Raw genomic sequence first — 18,750 nt, forward strand, 5'->3', positions numbered from 1 at the left:
TAAGACATTCAAGTCACATAAGGTACCTTTTCATCACCCTGGTACTTGAGCATCACATGGGGGCTGCTGGGCCCCATCCCAGAGTTTCTGATTCAGCAGGGCTGGGCGGGGGAAACCCAAGAATCTTCATTCCCCACAAGTACCCCCTTGATGTCTTGTGCTGATCCAGGGACCATGCTTTGAGAAGCGCTTCCCACATCAGGCGACTGTGCTGTGCAGCCGAGGATGAGCCACTGGCCTAAGGGCTGTGTACTACCAGGGGGACTATGGTCACTGGTCCAGCTTCACCCTCTCCAAGTCCCTTGGCTGCCTTCATGCAGAGAGAGGGCGCAGCCCTGTTGGATGTGTTCTCAATAGCCCACTGCAGGGATGAGGGGCTCCAGGTGAGGTTAAACCCAAGGATTCGAATCTGGGCCCATCCGACTCCAAACTCCGGGGCTTTACACTCAGTCTGTTTTACAATGGCAGCCTCCCGTTTGTGCCACTGGCCTCTGAAAGCCTGGCTAGGGAAGGCGAGGGGGAAGTGCAATTTGACCTCTCTGGATTCTCCCTTACCCTGTTGCCCACGTTTTGGAGTCCGGACATCTGCTGATTGTTAATGAACTTTGGAACCTGTTGGGTGCAGCTGCTTGTCTGGCTGTGAGTGGCCACCAGGTGGAGCCCTTGAACCATTTTACTGACTGGCAGGTAGAACCAGCCTGAGGGACCCTCTGGCAGGCAGTGTGAGGGGCTGGGTCTTTAACACGAATGGAGGGCAGCTCCAGGGACCCTCTAGATGCCCTCATCAGCTGCTGAGTTGAGACTCAGGGCAGCCGAGGCAGTAGTGCTGCCTGGCTTGGAAGGTGACCCCCAGGCTCGGTGACTCCCAGCCCGAGTCCTTCCAGGGCTTCAGGCTTCCTGGAAAGAAGAGGAGCCAGGGTTCCCAGAGGAAAAGCTTTCACAAAGGAAATCTCTAACCTGAAGTCCTGGTTCTGGCTCTGGGGCTTGGATGCCGCAGGGGAGGGAAGAGCTGGCGGGGGAGCTTACCTCCTAGGTGGCGCAAAGGTGAGGGTCCGGACCCCAGAGGACAGCGTGTGCTGTGGCCCCCGCCCTCACCCCGGGCCCCTGCCTCCTGCACAGCCAGCTCTCAGTGGAGGAAGCCCCGTCACGGGGAAGGACAGGCTGATGGTCTAGAGAGACCCCAGCTTCAGTCAGCCCTCCTGGCTCCATGTCTCCCTCTGTGAGATCAGGGTCTCCTCCATCAAAGGGCTGAGAAGGGGACTGAGACCCCATAGACAGGGTGCCCAGCATCGGACTGGAGGATGTGGGGACCCATGAACAGCACCGTCACCACGATCCTAATAAAGGAAGAGCCGCTCCTGAGGGCCCTCTGGACCCCTGACCTACCTGGGTCCCCACACACCTGTGGTGGTGCTGGCTGGATTTCTCTCTCCTCCTCCTCACTCTCCTGTAGATCCTTGAGGTCAGGGCTGCTCCACTGTGATCTCGTTATTCCCAGAGCTTGCCGCAGGCCCTGGTGTCTTCCAGTGGGTGAGGAGATGGATGGAGTGATGGAAAGAAGGAAGGAAGGATGAGTCCGTTCTTACCCAATGCTGGAATAAGACGTCTCGTGTCTGACCTCAGCATCCTCCTCCTTGAGCTCCCCCACCTGACAGAGCTCCTCTCCTTCCCTGAGCGAGTGCCTGTCACACGGCCGAGCACCAGGACCAAGTGACACAGTGGCCGGCACTTATCGGGGCTCTTGGGGCACCAGGCACTGTTCTAGGTGCTACACATGTGTGATCTTGTGTGTAGTAGGGGCTGTTATTCTGCTCACTTTGTGATGAGGAAGTTGAGGTACAGGGAGGTTGAATAACTTGGCCAAAGTCACACAGGGATTAAGTGATAGGTCTGCTGCTTGAATGCTATTAAAGGAAAAGAAGCTTGCGCGTTTATAATCATGTAGGGAACTGACAGATCAAATCCCCCCTCCTTCTGCGGCAGCACAAGTTCCACCCCAGGTTTGGCTGGCTGGCTGGCTGAGGAGGGAGCCTCTGGCCGCTGCCTTGGGAGACAGGGAGCCCAGGCCAGGCAGAGAGCAAGGGAAGGGCCTGAGGCTTGGGCACTGGGGGTTTCTCCATCAAATGTGTGTGCTGAAGGGCTGGGGGAGGCCCTGGTCACCAAGTAGGTTGGCTTGGAGGCCACAGCGCCCCCCACCGCCCCAGATCCCTGGACCTAAGTCACCTCCCTTCCCTCTGCCTTTGAAGACAGGCATCTCTCTTTGGTGTGGGCATCTCTCAGCTCCTCCCCCAGTCTGTCCATCAAGGCTGCAGAGAACATGGAGACCATTTGCTCACCATCCTTCCCCTGACCCTTCTCCACCTGATACATTTTTTCAAACTTCAGTTTTGTTTTCTTAAAAAGATAATATATTTACATGTTTCAAAATAAGTATATTCTAAAAAAGCCACACATTGAGAAACCTGGTTTTACCTGTGGCTCCATCCACTCTCTCTTCATCTCCCCTACCCCTCCAGGACCACTGCTTCGCTAAACTCTCCAGAGTCCTTCTCAAGCTTCTTAATACAAATCATTGTATTTATTTTTGTTTTTTCCCTTATTTATTACATAAAAAATAGCATACTGCATGTAGATTTGTATCTTACTCCTTTTACTTAGCATATCCTGGAGATATTTACGATCATTATTTGAGAGCATCCTTATATTTTTCCAGCTGTATAGTATTCCCTCTCTTGTCTGTACCTTGGCTTATTAAACAGCATCCTAAAGATGAGTACATGGGTTGTTTTCAACCTTTCCAATTTTAGTCTCAAATGAGATCTTGAGTAGGCAATTGATTTAGACAAGGCTGCTCTGTTTAGGGAAAGTGCTAGGTGAGGTCAGCACCACCTTGAAACCCCACTGCCTCATCAGAAACCTCGGGCTCCAGAGAACACAGCTTAAAAACCATATTAGTCCAATTTTCTCATTTTACAAATGGGAAACTGAGGTTCAGATCGGGGACAAGACTCATCTGTGGTCGTGACTTGTCCTGTGGTAGAACTGAAACTAGATACCAGATTTCTTGGGCTCTCCAACTACTCAAGGTTCATCCCTGGGGGACCAGACCAGAGCTGTGGGGCCACTTAACAGGAGGCAGGACCATATGTGACTTTGGATCCATCCGTAGATGTAGAATCCTCCTCCCTCTCATTCTGGGCTTCCTCTTCCCCTTCCCCTGCTTAGGGTCACCCTCTCTGTAGGTCCAGTAGAAAGGATTTTGCATTCTCTAAAGGAAACACAAGCTCTCCAAACAGGGCAAGACCACTTGGGCTGCTGAGCTGGACTCTGAAGAAGTGGAAAGTCAAGGAATGTACAGGAACAAGGGAGTCTGGGAGACCTCAGACTGTGGGGGCGCCTGGAAGCAGTTCAGGTGTTTCTTTTTTAATAAAGTAATTTTAATTGGAGGCTAATTACTTTACAATACTGTAGTGTTTTTGGCCATATTGAATCAGCCATGGGTGTACATGTGTCCCCCATCCTGAACCCCCTCCCTCCCCATCCCATCCCTCAGGGTTTTTTAAAATTCTTTTTATTTATTTGCGTATTTTATTTTTGGCTGCGGTGGATCGTCGTTGCTGTGTGGGCTTTCTCTAGTTGTGCTGAGTGGGGGCTACTCTCTAATTGCAGTGTGCTGGCTTCTTGCCGCGCTGGCTTCTCTTGTTGCTGAGCACAGGCTCAGTAGTTGTGGCCCACGGTCTTAGCTGCCCAGAGGCATGTGGAATCTTCCTGGACCAGGGATCGAACATGTGACTGCAGGCAGATTCTTCACCACTGGACCACCAGGAAAGCCTGAAATGTGTGTTTCTGACAAGCATCACTGGAGATTTGGACCACAGGCAAGTTTCGGCGGAATCATGTTATGACAAGAAACACGTTCACCAGCAAGCATATTTGGCAGAGGTCATGGGGATGGAGGGGTTCCCTTCTGCAGGGGATCTTCCTGACGCAGGGATTGAACCTGGATCTCCTGCGTGGCGGGCAGATTCTTTACCATCTGAACCACTATAGAAGTCCAACATGAGCCTTAATCCTCCGGCCCATCTGTCTTACTAGCCTCTTCAGCCTATAGGAAATGGTTCCCTCCTGTTGCTTCTTCCCGTATCTAGAGCCACACTATTACAATCATGGATCTTATAAAACCATATATTATATGAATCGTTCGGAGGAATCTAGTCACCGTTATTTTTTTTATCACAGGCTCAATCCTAGATCTGTTAAAGAGAAACAAGAATCTTGTAAAATAAGCAGAATGCTGGTAACACAGTTACTGACATCAGCCAGGTGCTCACTGAGTAAGTAGCGTTATCATCTAAGGAGTTATATGGCTTGCACAAGGAAAATTCACCTTTATGGCGGTTCAGGCATTTCTGCCCTTGGGGAGTGCGGTTAACACGTAGCACAGATGCTCAATGCACACCAGAGGGGAGAGGGGAGGCCGAAGTGAAAGAAAAATTTTATATTGAAATTTTTCTTGCCTTGCTTTAATAGATGAGTTTTCCTGAGGGCTCCTGGGAGCCCTCCCCCTCCCCCTCACCTGCTTCTGGGTGAAGATCACATGCTTCATCCCAGCACAGGAGTGAGGGGCAGCAGTGGGTGGGGGTGGGGTCCTTCCCCTCTCCTCCCCTACAGCTCTGCTTGCCTGGAGCCCCTCTGGCCCTGGTGATGCCAGGATGCTGGACTCTGAGGCTTTGTGGCTGAGACTGGTGATTTGTGGGGGCTTCACTGCCACCAGTTACTGTAAAGGGTTTTTGGTCTCAATGCCGAGGAGCACACGGGCACACACACATGTATACACACACACATGCACACACATAAACACACATGTGCACTGAGCATGCTCACAGAACATATCTTTCTAGAGAGGCATCCAGGTGCTGTCATGGCCCCTTTAAGAGTTAGGGGATAGGAAGTTGGCACTGGGGTGGGGCCCAACATCCTGTGTCACAGGCTGGCTCACACCCATAGGCTCTGGTTCAGGGGTGGGTGGGAGTCAGTGGGAGGAGCTCCCAGAGACCCAAGTTTGGCTGAGGGTGGAAATTGGCTAGGACTGTTCTGAGCTCTAGGCAAATCTGGGGCAATTAGAGTATGCAGATTTTGTTTTGGGGGGGTTATATTTTCTTTCATTTTTATGTTGAGGTTAAAAAGGACATTGTAAATGGAAGGGAAGAGGGTTTTCTCTACAACTGACAGCAGGATCTTTGGGAACCAGAAGCTCCAGAAAAAATTTTAAATTATATGTATTTTGTAGATCACATTGTGTCTGAGTCCAAGAGAATCAAAAATCTGCAGCAGGAAGCAGTCAGCACACAGAAACACACATGTGTGTGCCCCCTCATACTCGAGCGATGCAGTTTCTTTCACAATGGAAGCACCAACCCCCACCCCCTTACAAAGAAACCTGCCCAAGAGAACTTAAAGAGAAATTTCCCCTTTAAGAACAGAGTCACCCAGTAATTTTTGCCCTCCTGATCAGAAGATAGGAAAAAAAGAAAAGAAAAAAATCCCAGGTTAACACACCTTAAGGCTGCAGGGGCCACACTCTTCTCCCTACAGAGGTAGGACCTGGTGTGTTGATCACTGAGGCAGCAGGCCCACATCGCTTCCCCTCACCAACACTGCAGACAGGTGTCTTAAAGTTTTTGTGTTGCTTCACCAACTCCTACTTGGATTCCCTGGAGAGTAGCTGGGATGGACAGTATCTACCCCTGGCTTCCTCTAAGATGGCCTCTAGGCAGCGGGTGTTTAGCTGCACAAATTCTGGAGCCAATCTCAGATGGGGCTGGAACACCCAGGTGGGGCCCAGGGCCCAGGGTCTCTGGTTCAAGACTCCTGCCACTGAAAATTATAGACCTCCAGAGATTTTAGTTGAAGTTAAAGGGCAGGTGCCCTGTACACTCCCCTCCCATGGGAGATAGGGGGCCAAATCACACAGAGGGCTGTGTGCTGTGTAGTCAGCACCTTAGGAGGCAGGAGGGAGTGGTGGGCAGAGAAAGGAGGAGTCTCAGGTCCTGATGGATCAGAAGAAGGAAGATGGGGACAGGTGGTCAGGACACAGGAGACGAGAAAACCAAGGGTGACCAGAAAAGGGGCAAAAAGCAGAAAATGCAGAAAAGAAGAAAGAAGCAAGAGAAAGAAGCAAAACAGGACTTGGGCAACCACACTAAGCAGGAAGGAGACAGAGCAGAAGGAGGGAAGGGGACACAAGAGATGCCGGTTTGATCCCTGGGTCGGAAAGATCCCTGGGAGAATGAAATGGCAACCCACTCCAGTATTCTTGCCTGGGAAATCCCATGGACAGAGGAGCCTGGCAGGCAGCAGTCCATAGGGTCTCAGGACTTGGACACGACTGAGTGACTAAACCACCACCGTGACCACAGCCACTCCAGAATGATTCTCCCCGCCCATCACCCTTGACCTCATCAGGAGACTTGTTTTATCCCAAACCTCACAACTGGGCTGGGTCTGGCCTCAAACATGAACCTTCTGTATCTCTCTGGGCTGTGAGTGCCATTATCTATGGAGAAAATATTTCAAAATTGAAAACAAATATTTGAAAAATTCTTTTTTAACAAAATCTGACTTGAAGACACATGAGACAAGTTATGATCTTTATTTCGCTTGTGACGATTCAAAAGTTCAGTTGTAGAAACACTAATGTATGATTACAAGGTGCTATGAGACCCCAGTGGGGTCTGATGTCATACAGAGTAGATGTACCATGTCACCTGTCTGAAGCTGAAAAATTCCGAATTCTAAAGAATATCTGACCCCAAGGGTTTCAGAAAAGGGACTGTGGATTGTGCTGCTAACTCCATTTTACAGATGAGAAAACTAAGGCTTGGGGAATCAAGTGCCTTCCCTAAGGTCAAAAGATTGGAAGGGGAACCCCATATGGAAATGCCAAAGCTGTGAATTTGAACACTTTGCTGTACAGCCCACACATCAGCAGGGCCCGTGGGTGGGAGCCCAGGACCAAAGCCCTGAGCTCTGGGATGCAGGACATGCCTTCAGGGCCACGACCTCCTTCCACAGCCCCTGAAGACACACGTGTCCTGGCCTCTCCACCCTGCAGCCATCATGAGAAGGAGCTGCCATCTGAGGGGACACAGCCCCCAGCAGAGGAGGGCGGCTTCAAGGGTGCACAGGGAGGAGCCCTGGGGTGAGAGCAAGGTCGTGGGGACATGAGAAGTAGGGACTGTTGTGAATCCCCTCCCCCATTGTTGCCTTCACATGTGACTCTTCCTCATTGAGGAAGGGAGATCCCAATCCAGCATGACACCAAGGTGGGGCCACACTGAGGAAGCACAGAATAGATTAACATAGTGTTGGGCTCCAAAGCTGCCATCCAGGTGGGAGTCTGGAAAGATCTAGGAGAAGTCCTACCTGAGTGAGGATTTTCCTGGCCTGGGAGACTGGTCAGCAGCTTCCAAGCCAGGGAAGAAGGGACTGGAAATGAACAAGGATGCTGTGTCTGATGCTGACGTTGACCCTTTCAGGGCATCCCAGGGAGGGTGTGGGGATGGATGGATGATCACCCCATTTTAAGGGCAGGAGCTGAAAGAGGAGGCCCCTGCAGGATGCCTGGGAAGCGACAGCCCTGAGGTTGCGCCCGGGACTGGGGTGGGGCTGGGGCAGAGTGGAGATGACGGGCAGGGGGAGGGGGATGCCAGGGTCCCAGGGGCCCTGAGGCAGCCCAGTAGGTGTCTTCTGACCCAGAAGAGATGCAGGCATGGAGCCAGCCTTCCCATGGAAGAGGGGCCTGGACTGGAACTGAGAGAGGAGAACAGGGGCCTGAAGGGGTTTCAGGGCTATGACAGGGACACCTTAGGCTGCGTCCATATCTTGGCTACTGTAAACAGTGCTGCAGTGAATATTCAGTTCAGTCATTCAGTCGTGTCTGACTCTTTGCGACCCCACGGACTGCAGCACGCCAGGCTTCCCTGTCCATCACCAACTCCCAGAGCTTGCTCCAACTCATGTCTATCGAGTTGGTGGTGCCATCCAACCATCTCATCCTCTGTTGTCCCCTTCTCCTCCTACCTTTAATCTTTCCCAGCATCAGGGTCTTTTCGAATGAGTCAGTTCTGCATATATGCCCAGGAGTAGGATTGCAGGGTCATTGTTATTGTTCAGTTGCTAAGTCGTGTCCAACTCTTTACGATCCCATGGACTGCAGCATGTCAGGCTATCCTGTCCTTCACCAGGGAGTGTCAAAGGTCAGCAGCTGCAGCAGCACAGGATTCAGCCTCCCCAGAAGCAGATGGCAGATGCCTTTGAGTTGTTGTTGTTGTTTAGTCGCTCAGTTATGTCCAACTCTTCCCAACCCCATGAACTGCAGCATGCCAGGCCTCTGTGTCCTTCACCACCTCCCAGAGCTTGCTCTAACTCATGTCCATTGAGTCAGTGATGCCATCCAACCCTCTCAACCTCTGTCTCCTTCTCCTCCTCTGGCCATCAATCTTTCAGAGTCTTTTCCAATGAGTCCGTTCTTCACATCAGGTGGCCGATGTATTGGAGCTTCAGCCTCAGCATCAGTCCTTCCAATGAATATTCAGGGTTGATTTTCTTTAGGATTTACTGGTCACACTCCTCTGTCCAAGGGACTCTCAAGGGTCTTCTCCAGCACAATTGGAAAGCATCGATTCTTCGGCACTCAACCTTCTTATGGGCCAACTCTCACAGCCATACATGACTACTGGAAAAACCATAGCTTTAACTATATGGACCTCAGTAGAAAGCCATTGTTGAGATGTGCCCAGGGGACTAGCAGTCACTTTGAGAGAAGCCTCTGGAATTTCCCTTCAGGTAGGAAAGTGGGAGCTATCCAATGAGAAACATTTAAAAAAAATGAGAGAAGGACCTTGAACTAAAACTCACAGGCCCAACAGCAGCCCCCTTTTCCACTGCCCCACAGAAGGGGCAGGCATGTGCTGGGTGCGGGGAGCTCACCGGAGTGGAAGGGCCCCGGGAGGTGGGCTGGACACTGGGAGCCGTGGCCACACATGGGGCTTCCAGCTCAGCAGATGTTTATGAAGCACCTGCTTGGGGCCAGGCTGGACCAGAGGCTGAGGACCCAGGTGAGCAATGCCGTGCAGGTCCTTAAGAAACTCTTGGATGAAGGGAGGTAGGGCCATGACCGGGCCATCAGCACATCTGCGAGCTGTGTCCACAGAGGGAGGGCAGGTGTCTGGAGCAGAGATGGAGGATGGGGAGCAGGCAGGACACCAGGTCTGAGTGGAGGGTGAAGGGTGTGTCTTAGGGGAAAGGACATGAGATGGGAGCCGGGGAGGGGAGACCTGGAGCCCCAGCCCAAGGAGTTGGGGGTAGCTTGTCTGGGGAACAGGAATGTGCAGGATGTGGGGACCGGGCTGAGTTTGGGCCCCTCTGTAGGGCTTGGGGCACCAGGGACCCAGGACAGAATGTCAGCTCCTAGACTCACTGAAGCACCCTGTTCTCAACATGCTGAGCAAGCAGCACTCTAGAAACATCTGTGTCCACGTTTCCCGGGCCCTGGGCTCCTGTGGGAACTGCTCCAGCCCCTCTGGGTCTGAGGCCAAGCCTGCAGGGCCCCGCCCCCACCCAGCAGATGGGAGGCCCTGGAGGGCACACGTGGCCTCAGGACCTGGATTCTGTACTTGGCCCTGCCTGGGCCCCGGGCTTATGGGTGAAGCCCGGCCTGCTCCAGACACCTGCCAAGTCCAGGGTGTCAGGGGCCTGGGCGACTCACCCCTCACCCACTTCAGCCCTGGATGTCAGGGTGTGAGCAGGGAAGGCCCGGGTCACCTGGCACGTGGATTCAGCCCCCAGCCCTTCTCTGTGGCGTGTGTGCGGTACAGTGTCCTGGGACACAACTCGGTGGAAGACGCCAGGGTAGCCATGGAGCTCTACCGCATCTCCAGGGGATTTCCATTGCAGCCTGAGAATTTTAGTTGCAGCGTGTGGGATCTCGTTTCCTGACCAGGCATAGAACCTGGGCCCCTGCGTTGGGTGTGTGGCATCTTAGTCCCTGGACCACCAGGGAAGTCCTTACTTCTTATCTTTAAATTTCATAGGAAGGAGTCAGTAAAAAATATTCCAAATAAGAAAAGAAACTAGCACCAATAGAAGCCTGCTATATTGAAATATAGTGGTGACGACTATAAAAGAGAGCTAAGTGAGCTGAAACTGCCTGCATTTGGGTAGCAATTGTTAAGGACAGGGCAATTTGGCCGGGGGAACAATGGTTTTCTATTATAAGCTTTGGTACATTATTTACTTTAAAAAAACTGTTTGGGTGTTATTTTAGAAGAACTTAAAGTGCAGTGGGGCAGATGAGTAAATTGGATTGGAAAGAGAGACACAGAGCTTCACCTTTGTAAGGTGACAGGTACGCAAGTGATTGTTATATTATTTATATGCTTCTGAATATCTAAAATATTTTATAATTATTATTAAACAGCAACAGCAAAGCAATGCTGTTCGGAGAAGGTAACTGAACTGAAGGTCCAGGGTTGCGGAGTGTAGGAGACGGGGAAGAGCATAAAAATGCAGAGTCAATCATGGACAGAAGGAGGGACAGTGATGACCACGCCAGAAGAGGAGTTAGAAAAAGCAGAGGTACAGAGATATTTTAGATTATAGCTGGGAGAAGTTGAGAAATTAGAAACCCTGCTGCAGGAATACAGCTGTAGTTCTGGGTTTCAGCAGAAGATAGAAGAGTCATGGGAATATATTATAGGAAGCCCCCTACAGATGAAGCTTTATGCTGTGAACTCAAAGATACGAATGCCCGTTTACAAAAGTTAGTTCATTGTCTGGCGCACAGCGTCACGTGCTTGCATCCTCTCCGAGGGCTTGAGCTCTGTGTGCTTCACCGTATAGTGCTGCATCGGGTGCAGTGGTGGTGTCGGTGGTGGTTTAGTCGCTGAGTCGTGTCAGACTCTTGCGGCCCCAGGGACCGTAGCCTGCCAGACTCCTCTGTCCATGGGATTTCCCAGGCAAGAATCCTGAAGTTTGCTGCCATTTCCTTCTCCAGGGATTTACCCGACCCAGGGATGGGATCAGGTCTCCAGCATTGCAGGTGGATTCTTTGTTGCTGAGGCACCAGGGAAGCCCAAGGTACGGTAGCGCATTACCTTTATTTCAAGTCCAGGACGTCCGGAAGCAAGCGTACAGGCAGCACAGATGCAGCTGGTACTTGACTGTTGTGTCGACGCCAGCCTCTCTCATGCCAGCCTTGTACTGACCTTTCCAAGTTTTACAGTGCTTGTCAAGATATTGTACTGTAAGGCTAAAAATGTTTATTTTCATGTTTGCTTTTTATGTATGATTATGTGGCAAATATTATAAACCTGTTACCGTACAGTACTATATAGCTGATTGTGTTAGTTGGGTACCTAGGCTAACTTTGCTGGACTCATGAGAAAACTGGACTTACAAATGTGCTCTCAGAACAGAATTCATTTATATGTAGGGACTTACTGTAGTCTCCTTGGGCTGCTGAAACAAGTTACCATAACCTTGATGGCTTAAAATAGCAGAAAGTTATTCTTTCACCGTTCAGGAGGCCAGATATCTGAACTCAAGATGTCAGCAGGGTCCCACTCCTCTGGAAGACCTGAGCAAGAACCCATTCCTTGCCGTCCAGCTGCTGGTAGCTGCTGGTCTTCCACAGTGTTCCAGGGCTCCTGGCAACATCACTCCTATCTCTGCCTCCATCTTCACACCACCGTCTCCTCCGTGTGTGCTGGGCTATGACCTCCTTCTTTACTGGCCACACCTTGAGGCAGGCGGGATCTTAGCTCACCAATCAGGGATTGAGCCCACGCCTCCTGGAGTGGACGCACAGAGTCTTAACCACTGGACCACCAGGGACAGTCCTACATCTCTTTGATAAGAATGACTATTATCGCATTCAGGGCTCACCCAGAAATCCAGGATTAGCTTCTTAGCTCAAGATTTTTATCTTAATCAGATCTGCAATGTTCTTTCCCCCAAATGAAGTAACTTTTGTAAGGTACAGGAATTTGACATGGAAATTTCTCTGGAGAATATATATTTTTTTCAGCCTACAAGAGGGACTGATGGGATTTAAGGAAACAGTATATTTTCTCACTATTTACCAGTAGATGCGGACATTCAGTAAGAAATCAACTGGAGCAGGAAAGAAATTGCTGAATAAATCTGAAAGTGAAACTGACTTGAATCAACAAGCATGAATTTCTTAGTGGACATGTTCAAGAAGTTGACAGGCTCCATTTTGTGTGAATAAACCCCTCCTTTTCTGTGGTTCTGTTATCACTTCAATTGGCCAGAAACCTGGAACATTTGTGTAGATTATGAAAATTTCCGATGTGGCAGGGAATAAAGCAACGCAGAGGTGATTCTTTAGGTAAATGTAAATCGACTAAAGCCTGGGTTACAGATTTAAATTTTGACAAATAGAATTTAAGGTCACAAACATTATATGGGATAAGGAACTATTTTATGAATTGATAAAATGAACATAGGTGAAGAAGACATGACAAGCACACACATATATGCATCTGACAACATAGCCTTGGAATATACGCAGCAGGGCAGCCCACGAGAGCTTTCTACAGTGACGGAAGAGTTCAATACCTGCCCTGTCCAACACAGGGCGTCTTCAGCAGCTCAGTCGTGTCCGACTTTTGCGAACCTTAGGACTGTAGCCGTCCAGGCCTCTGTCCATGGAATTTTTCAGGCAAGAACACTGGAGTGGGTTGCCATTTCCTCCTCCAGTCCCATATAGAAGCTGCTAGCAACATGTGGGAATAGGTACTGAAATGTGGCTGGTAGGACTGAGGGGTTGAATTTTCAATTCTGCTTAATTTTAATTAACTAAAAATGAAGTAGCCAAACGTATCTACCGGCTGCTATTAACATGTTGGACAATGTGGATAAAACAAGAACTGGAAGAACTGTGAGGCAAGATACAATAGCAATGACAGCATCGGGAAATAGTAATGTGCTCCGCTCATAATTGTTGTTCTCTTTGTATATTGTCTGGAATTGGCCCCAACTGCACATGCAAAATCCCACAGACAGAGGAGCCTGCCTGGTGGGCTGCAGTCCATGGGGTCGCTAAGAGTCGGACACAACTGAGCTACTTTACTTTCACTTTTCACTTTCATGCATTGGAGAAGGAAATGGCCACCCACTCCAGTGTTCTTGCCTGGAGAATCCCAGGGACGGGGGAGCCTGGTGGGCTGCCGTCTGTGGGGTTGCACAGAGTCGGACACGCCTGAAGCGACTTAGCAGCAGCAGCAGCAGCAGCAGCAGCACGTGCACAGAATTATTTTGGGGGCCCACACAACTTGTTTGCATTTTGTTGCTGTAGGAGACATGTGTCCGTATACAAGCATTGCAGCAAAGGGTCTCAGGTTCCAGACTGTTTCATAATCAGGAGGGATGTGACCAATTAATAGGACCCAGCAGCCAAAAGGAAACAAGCAGAGAGGGTGGACAGAGGGGAGGGAACCAGCTGCCATCTCCACGTCTGAATCTCCAAGACCGACAAGTCCAGGGCACTGGCAGAGTTGGGTGGGGAAGGAAAGAGAAAAGAGAGTGAGATGAATGGGGAAGGATGTGAGAGGAGAGAGGGAGCCAGGAAGAGGATGTTAGGGGATGTCAGAAATTGGTGGGGAAACTGCCGTGAAGAGAATTAAGTGTCCTCGGGCTAGCCTTGTGTGAAAGGGAAGGTGTTCATTGCTCAGTTGTGGCTGACTACAGCCCATGGCCTGTAGCCTGCTAGGCTCACAAAAAAGATCTTCACGACCCAGATAATCATGATGATGTGATCACTAATCTAGAGCCAGACATCTTGGAATGTGAAGTCAAATGGGCCTTAGAAAGCATCACTACGAACAAAGCTAGTGGAGGTGATGGAATTCCAGTTGAGCTGTTTCAAATCCTGAAAGATGATGCTGTGAAAGTGCTGCACTCACTATGCCAGCAACTTTGGAAAACTCAGTAGTGGCCACAGGACTGGAAAAGGTCAGTTTTCATTCCAATTCCAAAGAAAGGCAATGCCAAGGAATGCTCAAACTGCTGCACAATTGCATTCATCTCACATGCTAGTAAAGTAATGCTCAAAATTCTCCAAGCCAGGCTTCAGCAATACGTGAACCGTGAACTCCCTGATGTTCAAACTGGTTTTAGAAAAGGCAGAGGAACCAGAGATCAAATTGCCAACATCCGCTGGATCATGGAAAAAGCAAGAGAGTTCCAGAAAAACATCTCTTTCTGCTTTATTGACTATGCCATAGCCTCTGACTGTGTGGATCACAATAAACTGTGGAAAACTCTGAAAGAGATGGGAATAACAGACCACCTGACCTGTCTCTTGAGAAATCTGTATGCAGGTCAGGAAGCAACAGTTAGAATTGGACATGGAACAACAGAATGGTTCCAAATAGGAAAAGGAGTACATCAAGGCTGTATACTGTCACCCTGCTTATTTAATTTCTATGCTTAGTACATCATGAGAAACGCTGGACTGGAAGAAACACAAGCTGGAATCAAGATTGCTGGGAGAAATCTCAATAACCTCAGATATGCAGATGACACCACCCTTATGGCAGAAAGTGAAGAGGAACTAAAAAGCCTCTTGATGAAAGTGAAAGAGGAAAGCGAAAAAGTTGGCTTAAAGCTCAACATTCAGAAAACGAAGATCATGGCATCTGGTCCCGTCACTTCATGGGAAATAGATGGGGAAACAGTAGAAACAGTGTCAGACTTTATTTTTTTGGGCTCCAAAATCACTGTAGATGGTGACTGCAGCCATGAAATTAAAAGACGCTTACTCCTTGGAAGAAAAATTATGACCAACCTAGATAGCATATTCAAAAGCAGAGACATTACTTTGCTGACTAAGGTCTGTCTAGTCAAGGCTATAGTTTTTCCTGTGGTCATGTATGGATGTGAGAGTTGGACTGTGAAGAAGGCCAAGCACCGAAGAATTGATGCTTTTGAACTGTGGTGTTGGAGAAGACACTTGAGAGTCCCTTGGACTGCAAGGATATCCAACCAGTCCATTCTGAAGGAGATCAGTCCTGGGTGTTCTTTGGAAGGAATGATGCTAAAGCTGAAACTCCAATACTTTGGCCACCTCATGAGAAGAGTTGACTCATTGGAAAAGACTCTGATGCTGGGAAGGATTGGGGGCAGGAGGAGAAGGGGATGACAGAGGATGAGATGGCTGGATGGCATCAGGGACTCGATGAACGTGAGTCTGAGTGAACTCTGGGAGTTGGTAATGGAGAGGGAGGCCTGGCGTGCTGCGATTCATGGGGTTGCAGAGTCAGACACGACCGAGTGACTGAACTGAACTGAACTGAACTGAGACTCCTTTTCCATGGGATTTCCTAGGCAAAACACTGGAGTGGTTGCCAGTTTCTTCTCTAAGGGATCTTCCTGATTCAGTGAGTGAAAGGTCTTCCTCATTGCAGGCAGATTCTTTACCATTCGAGCTACCTACAAAAGCTTCTCGGACTAAATACACCAGGTCAGCCACATAAACCAGCAGGTTGATGACTGTCAGGATGGCCACAGCCAGTCGCTGGTCCCAGACGCAGACAAAGATGTTGAGTTGATCACTGCAGGTCATATCGCTGGATCGCTGGGGCTGCTCCCCCAACTTCTCCTGGAACTGGTAGAGGGGCCAGAGGATCACTGCGGTGGCGTAGAGGAGGACAGAGACCACAGTCTGCACCCACAGCAAACAGGGGACGCGGAGAGGCAGCTTTTTGTCATTGTCACAGTCACACCCATTCACAAAGTAGTTCACGGCCCCCAGGAGGAAGCAGATGAGGTACACAGCCACACACCACACCAGGGCTGGCTGATGCAGGGACAGGTCAGTGTTGCTGATGAAGGCAAAGATGATGTTGGCCACATAGTTCTCCAGCCTCCTGAGCACACCTGGGAAGGTCGGCCAAAAGCAGGACACTCTACTGGGTCGGCGACAGACCCAGGCCACTTCGATGGCGTAAAGCAGAGCAGCCACGCAGGAGCAGGTGGTGGCGGTGACGACGCGATTTCGGGCGGGGCCTGGAGAAAAGAACTGGATGTAGGTGGGGCCGAAGATGACGGCAGCTGAGAGGCAGAACACCGCAAAATAAGAGCCAAAGGCGTGGAGAACGCCATCCCAAGACAAGGGGAGGTGGTACTGGAACTTATCAGACAGGCGGAGGAGAGACTGGATGTTACATAACGGCAGTTTGAAGAGACTGCCCAACTCCAGTACGAAGCCGAGAAAGGTCAGGCCGAAGCAGATGCACCAGATGTACAGGCACCAGTTGATTACACCCACCTTCAGAGTGTCCTCACTGGTCAGCCAGATGGGCACGAGGGTGGAGAGCAGCTGCCCCACGCGGAGGAAGAGGTTCATGATGGTCTTGGCGTCCAGACCTGAGAACAAGCTCATAGTGTTCGTGATGGTCAGGTAGGTCCCGGGCAGCAGTGTTGTTTGTAACCTTGCTTGTTTTCCACGCAAGGTCTTGTGGATAGTTAAACACGGCTCCGGAGTTGGATGTTGTTTCCTGTTTCACTCAGCCGGTTCAGCTCTCCCTCTGTCTGTTCTTGAGTTTTCAGAAGGATACAACCACTGATCTTTAGAACAGATGTGCTGATCTTAACAAAGTAAAGGCCACAGGTTCTCAGTCCCCAGTAAGGCGCCTGGTGGTTTTGTGAAGTCTCCTATACCCTCAGCGTGTAGCCTGCAGCTGTTTCCTGCTTCCCTCCTTGCTCATAGCCTACTTTCACTTTTTATTTAGAGAAGCAAACTGACCTCTGAAGGAGCGGCTGAGCTCTTGACCGAGTGAGTGGAGGGTGTGCGCCCTGGGAGCCCCCCATTCCCTCCTGTTTGGGCAAATTGTTTGCCCTTTGGAACTTTGGGGTCAGCTTGGACACTGCAAGAGTGGGACATGGCTTGTTTATGACTCTGTGTGTGCCTCTCCCGGAAGAAGATTTGTTTATTTGAAATATGTCTTGGGGGAGCAAGTAAAGTGAAGTGAGGGGGCCATATCTATCCCTTCTAGAAGTCCACTGGGACGCATGTTGGCCGATTGGCAAAACTAGAGTATGACTCTGTAACCAAGAAGAAAAATGAGTTTTAAATTTTCATACATCCTAACCCATGTATGTTTTCTATTTTAAAGAACAGTGTACCCCCTGAATGGGTCTCTAAATTCCTCCACTCTTTGGCAATTAGAACTGATTTGTTAAAGATCTGGTAAGTGGCAGCTTTCCTGTTACTCTATAATAAAGGTTCTTCCAACAAGGGGACTAAATTAATGGTATTGATCTCGGGTGGCCTTGGCCGGTGTTTGTGACCCCAATCACTCTCTGAGGAATAAACAATGAACTGTGACGAACTTCAGGGTCTTGAAGAGAGCTGCTTGTAGAGTTGGTGAGGGGCAGTGATGTGGCCCTCCCGCCTCAGGGATCAAAACAGCAGGTCCTGCCTCTGCAGGGAGAAGGGCATCGCCACTACTAGCATTAGAGGTGATGTTAGCCTGGGTGTTTAATTTTTCTTTAAATTTTATTGTCTCAAGGGAAAAATTACTGGGTGACTATATTTTTACATGGAAAGTTTCTTTTCAAAGTTTGTCGATGGGTGGTGTTGGATGGGCGGGCACTGCTGATGCCACAGTCGAGGAAACTGTGTTGCTTGAGTTTGTGCTGCACAAACGTGTGTTTCTATGTGTCGGCTGTTTTCTGATGCTGCCTCCTGCTTCTCCAGGACCCACACATAATATGATCTAAATAGATGTAAATATACATGAATTTTTTAATTCTCTGGAATTTCTGGATACCATCAACCCTGCTGTCAGTCATAGATGAAGCCTTGCCCTTTCTCCTACAACTGTAATATTCTTATTTAACCTCAATACAAAGATAAAAGGGAAAAACCCACAAACCCGACATACGCCAATTGCCCCAAGTTTTCTTAGAGCTGGGAAGGATGGAGCAGATTTTTATTCTCACCCAAGCCCCCATCTCTTGGAGCCCTTAAAAATGTCTCCACACTCCCACCTTTCCCCAGGACCTGGGGGCAAGGCCCAGCCCAAGACAAAAAGCAGTTGTGTCCCCAACACTAGACTTTCTGTCCCCTTAGCGCTTAAAGGACCAGAGCCCGGTTTACTGTATTTAAAAGTGTGTCCCTGCGTGCCTGCCCAGCGTGTGTGTCTGTCTGTGTTTGTGCCTGTATGTCTGTGCTCACAGGTGCATTTGGACCAGCAGCCTTTACAATAACTGGCAGACAGGAAGCCACCAATATTGTGCTCAGTCTCCTCTCTCAGCCGCAAACCCCAGAGCCCAGCATCCTGGAGTCACCAGGACTGGAGGAGTCAGGCATCAGAGCTGTGGCGGCAGGGGAGGGGGTGGGACAGGGGAAGACAACCTCCTGCTGCCCCTCGGTCCTGTACTGGGAGGAAGCATGAGTCTTCACCCGCGGGTGGGCGGGGTGGATGGGGAGGGCTCAGGACGTGGTTCCCTTGGGAGGCAAATCTTAAGGAGCAATGAAATAAAATTCATATTTTAAGGCAAGACAAGAAAAATTTAAACAAAGTTCTCTGCCTGTTTTGACCTCCTCCCTGCCCTGAAGTGTGCAGTGTGCGTCCGCAGTATGTGTTAACCAGACCTTCCGAAGGGCAGAAATACCTGACCCAATAGAAAGATCCGTTTTTGCTCTTCTAACCCCAGCCT

The 18,750-nt window shown here is 49.8% G+C and overlaps 1 protein-coding gene across 1 annotated transcript; it reads right to left on the reverse strand.

Annotated features, from left to right (window-relative positions):
* Positions 1-238: 238 nt before the first annotated feature.
* Positions 239-16,468, reverse strand: LOC128066981 (myeloid-associated differentiation marker-like). The gene is made up of 5 exons (XM_052660109.1): positions 15,521-16,468; positions 1,387-1,477; positions 1,027-1,029; positions 556-698; positions 239-361 (listed from the first exon to the last, which is right to left on the reverse strand). Exons 1-5 carry the CDS (start codon positions 16,466-16,468, stop codon positions 239-241), a joined length of 1,308 nt encoding a protein of 435 aa, XP_052516069.1.
* Between the last annotated feature and the right edge of the window lie 2,282 nt (positions 16,469-18,750).

Source organism: Budorcas taxicolor, chromosome 21 (assembly GCF_023091745.1).
Source record: "Budorcas taxicolor isolate Tak-1 chromosome 21, Takin1.1, whole genome shotgun sequence".
In the NCBI taxonomy this organism is placed as follows: Eukaryota; Metazoa; Chordata; class Mammalia; order Artiodactyla; family Bovidae; genus Budorcas; species Budorcas taxicolor.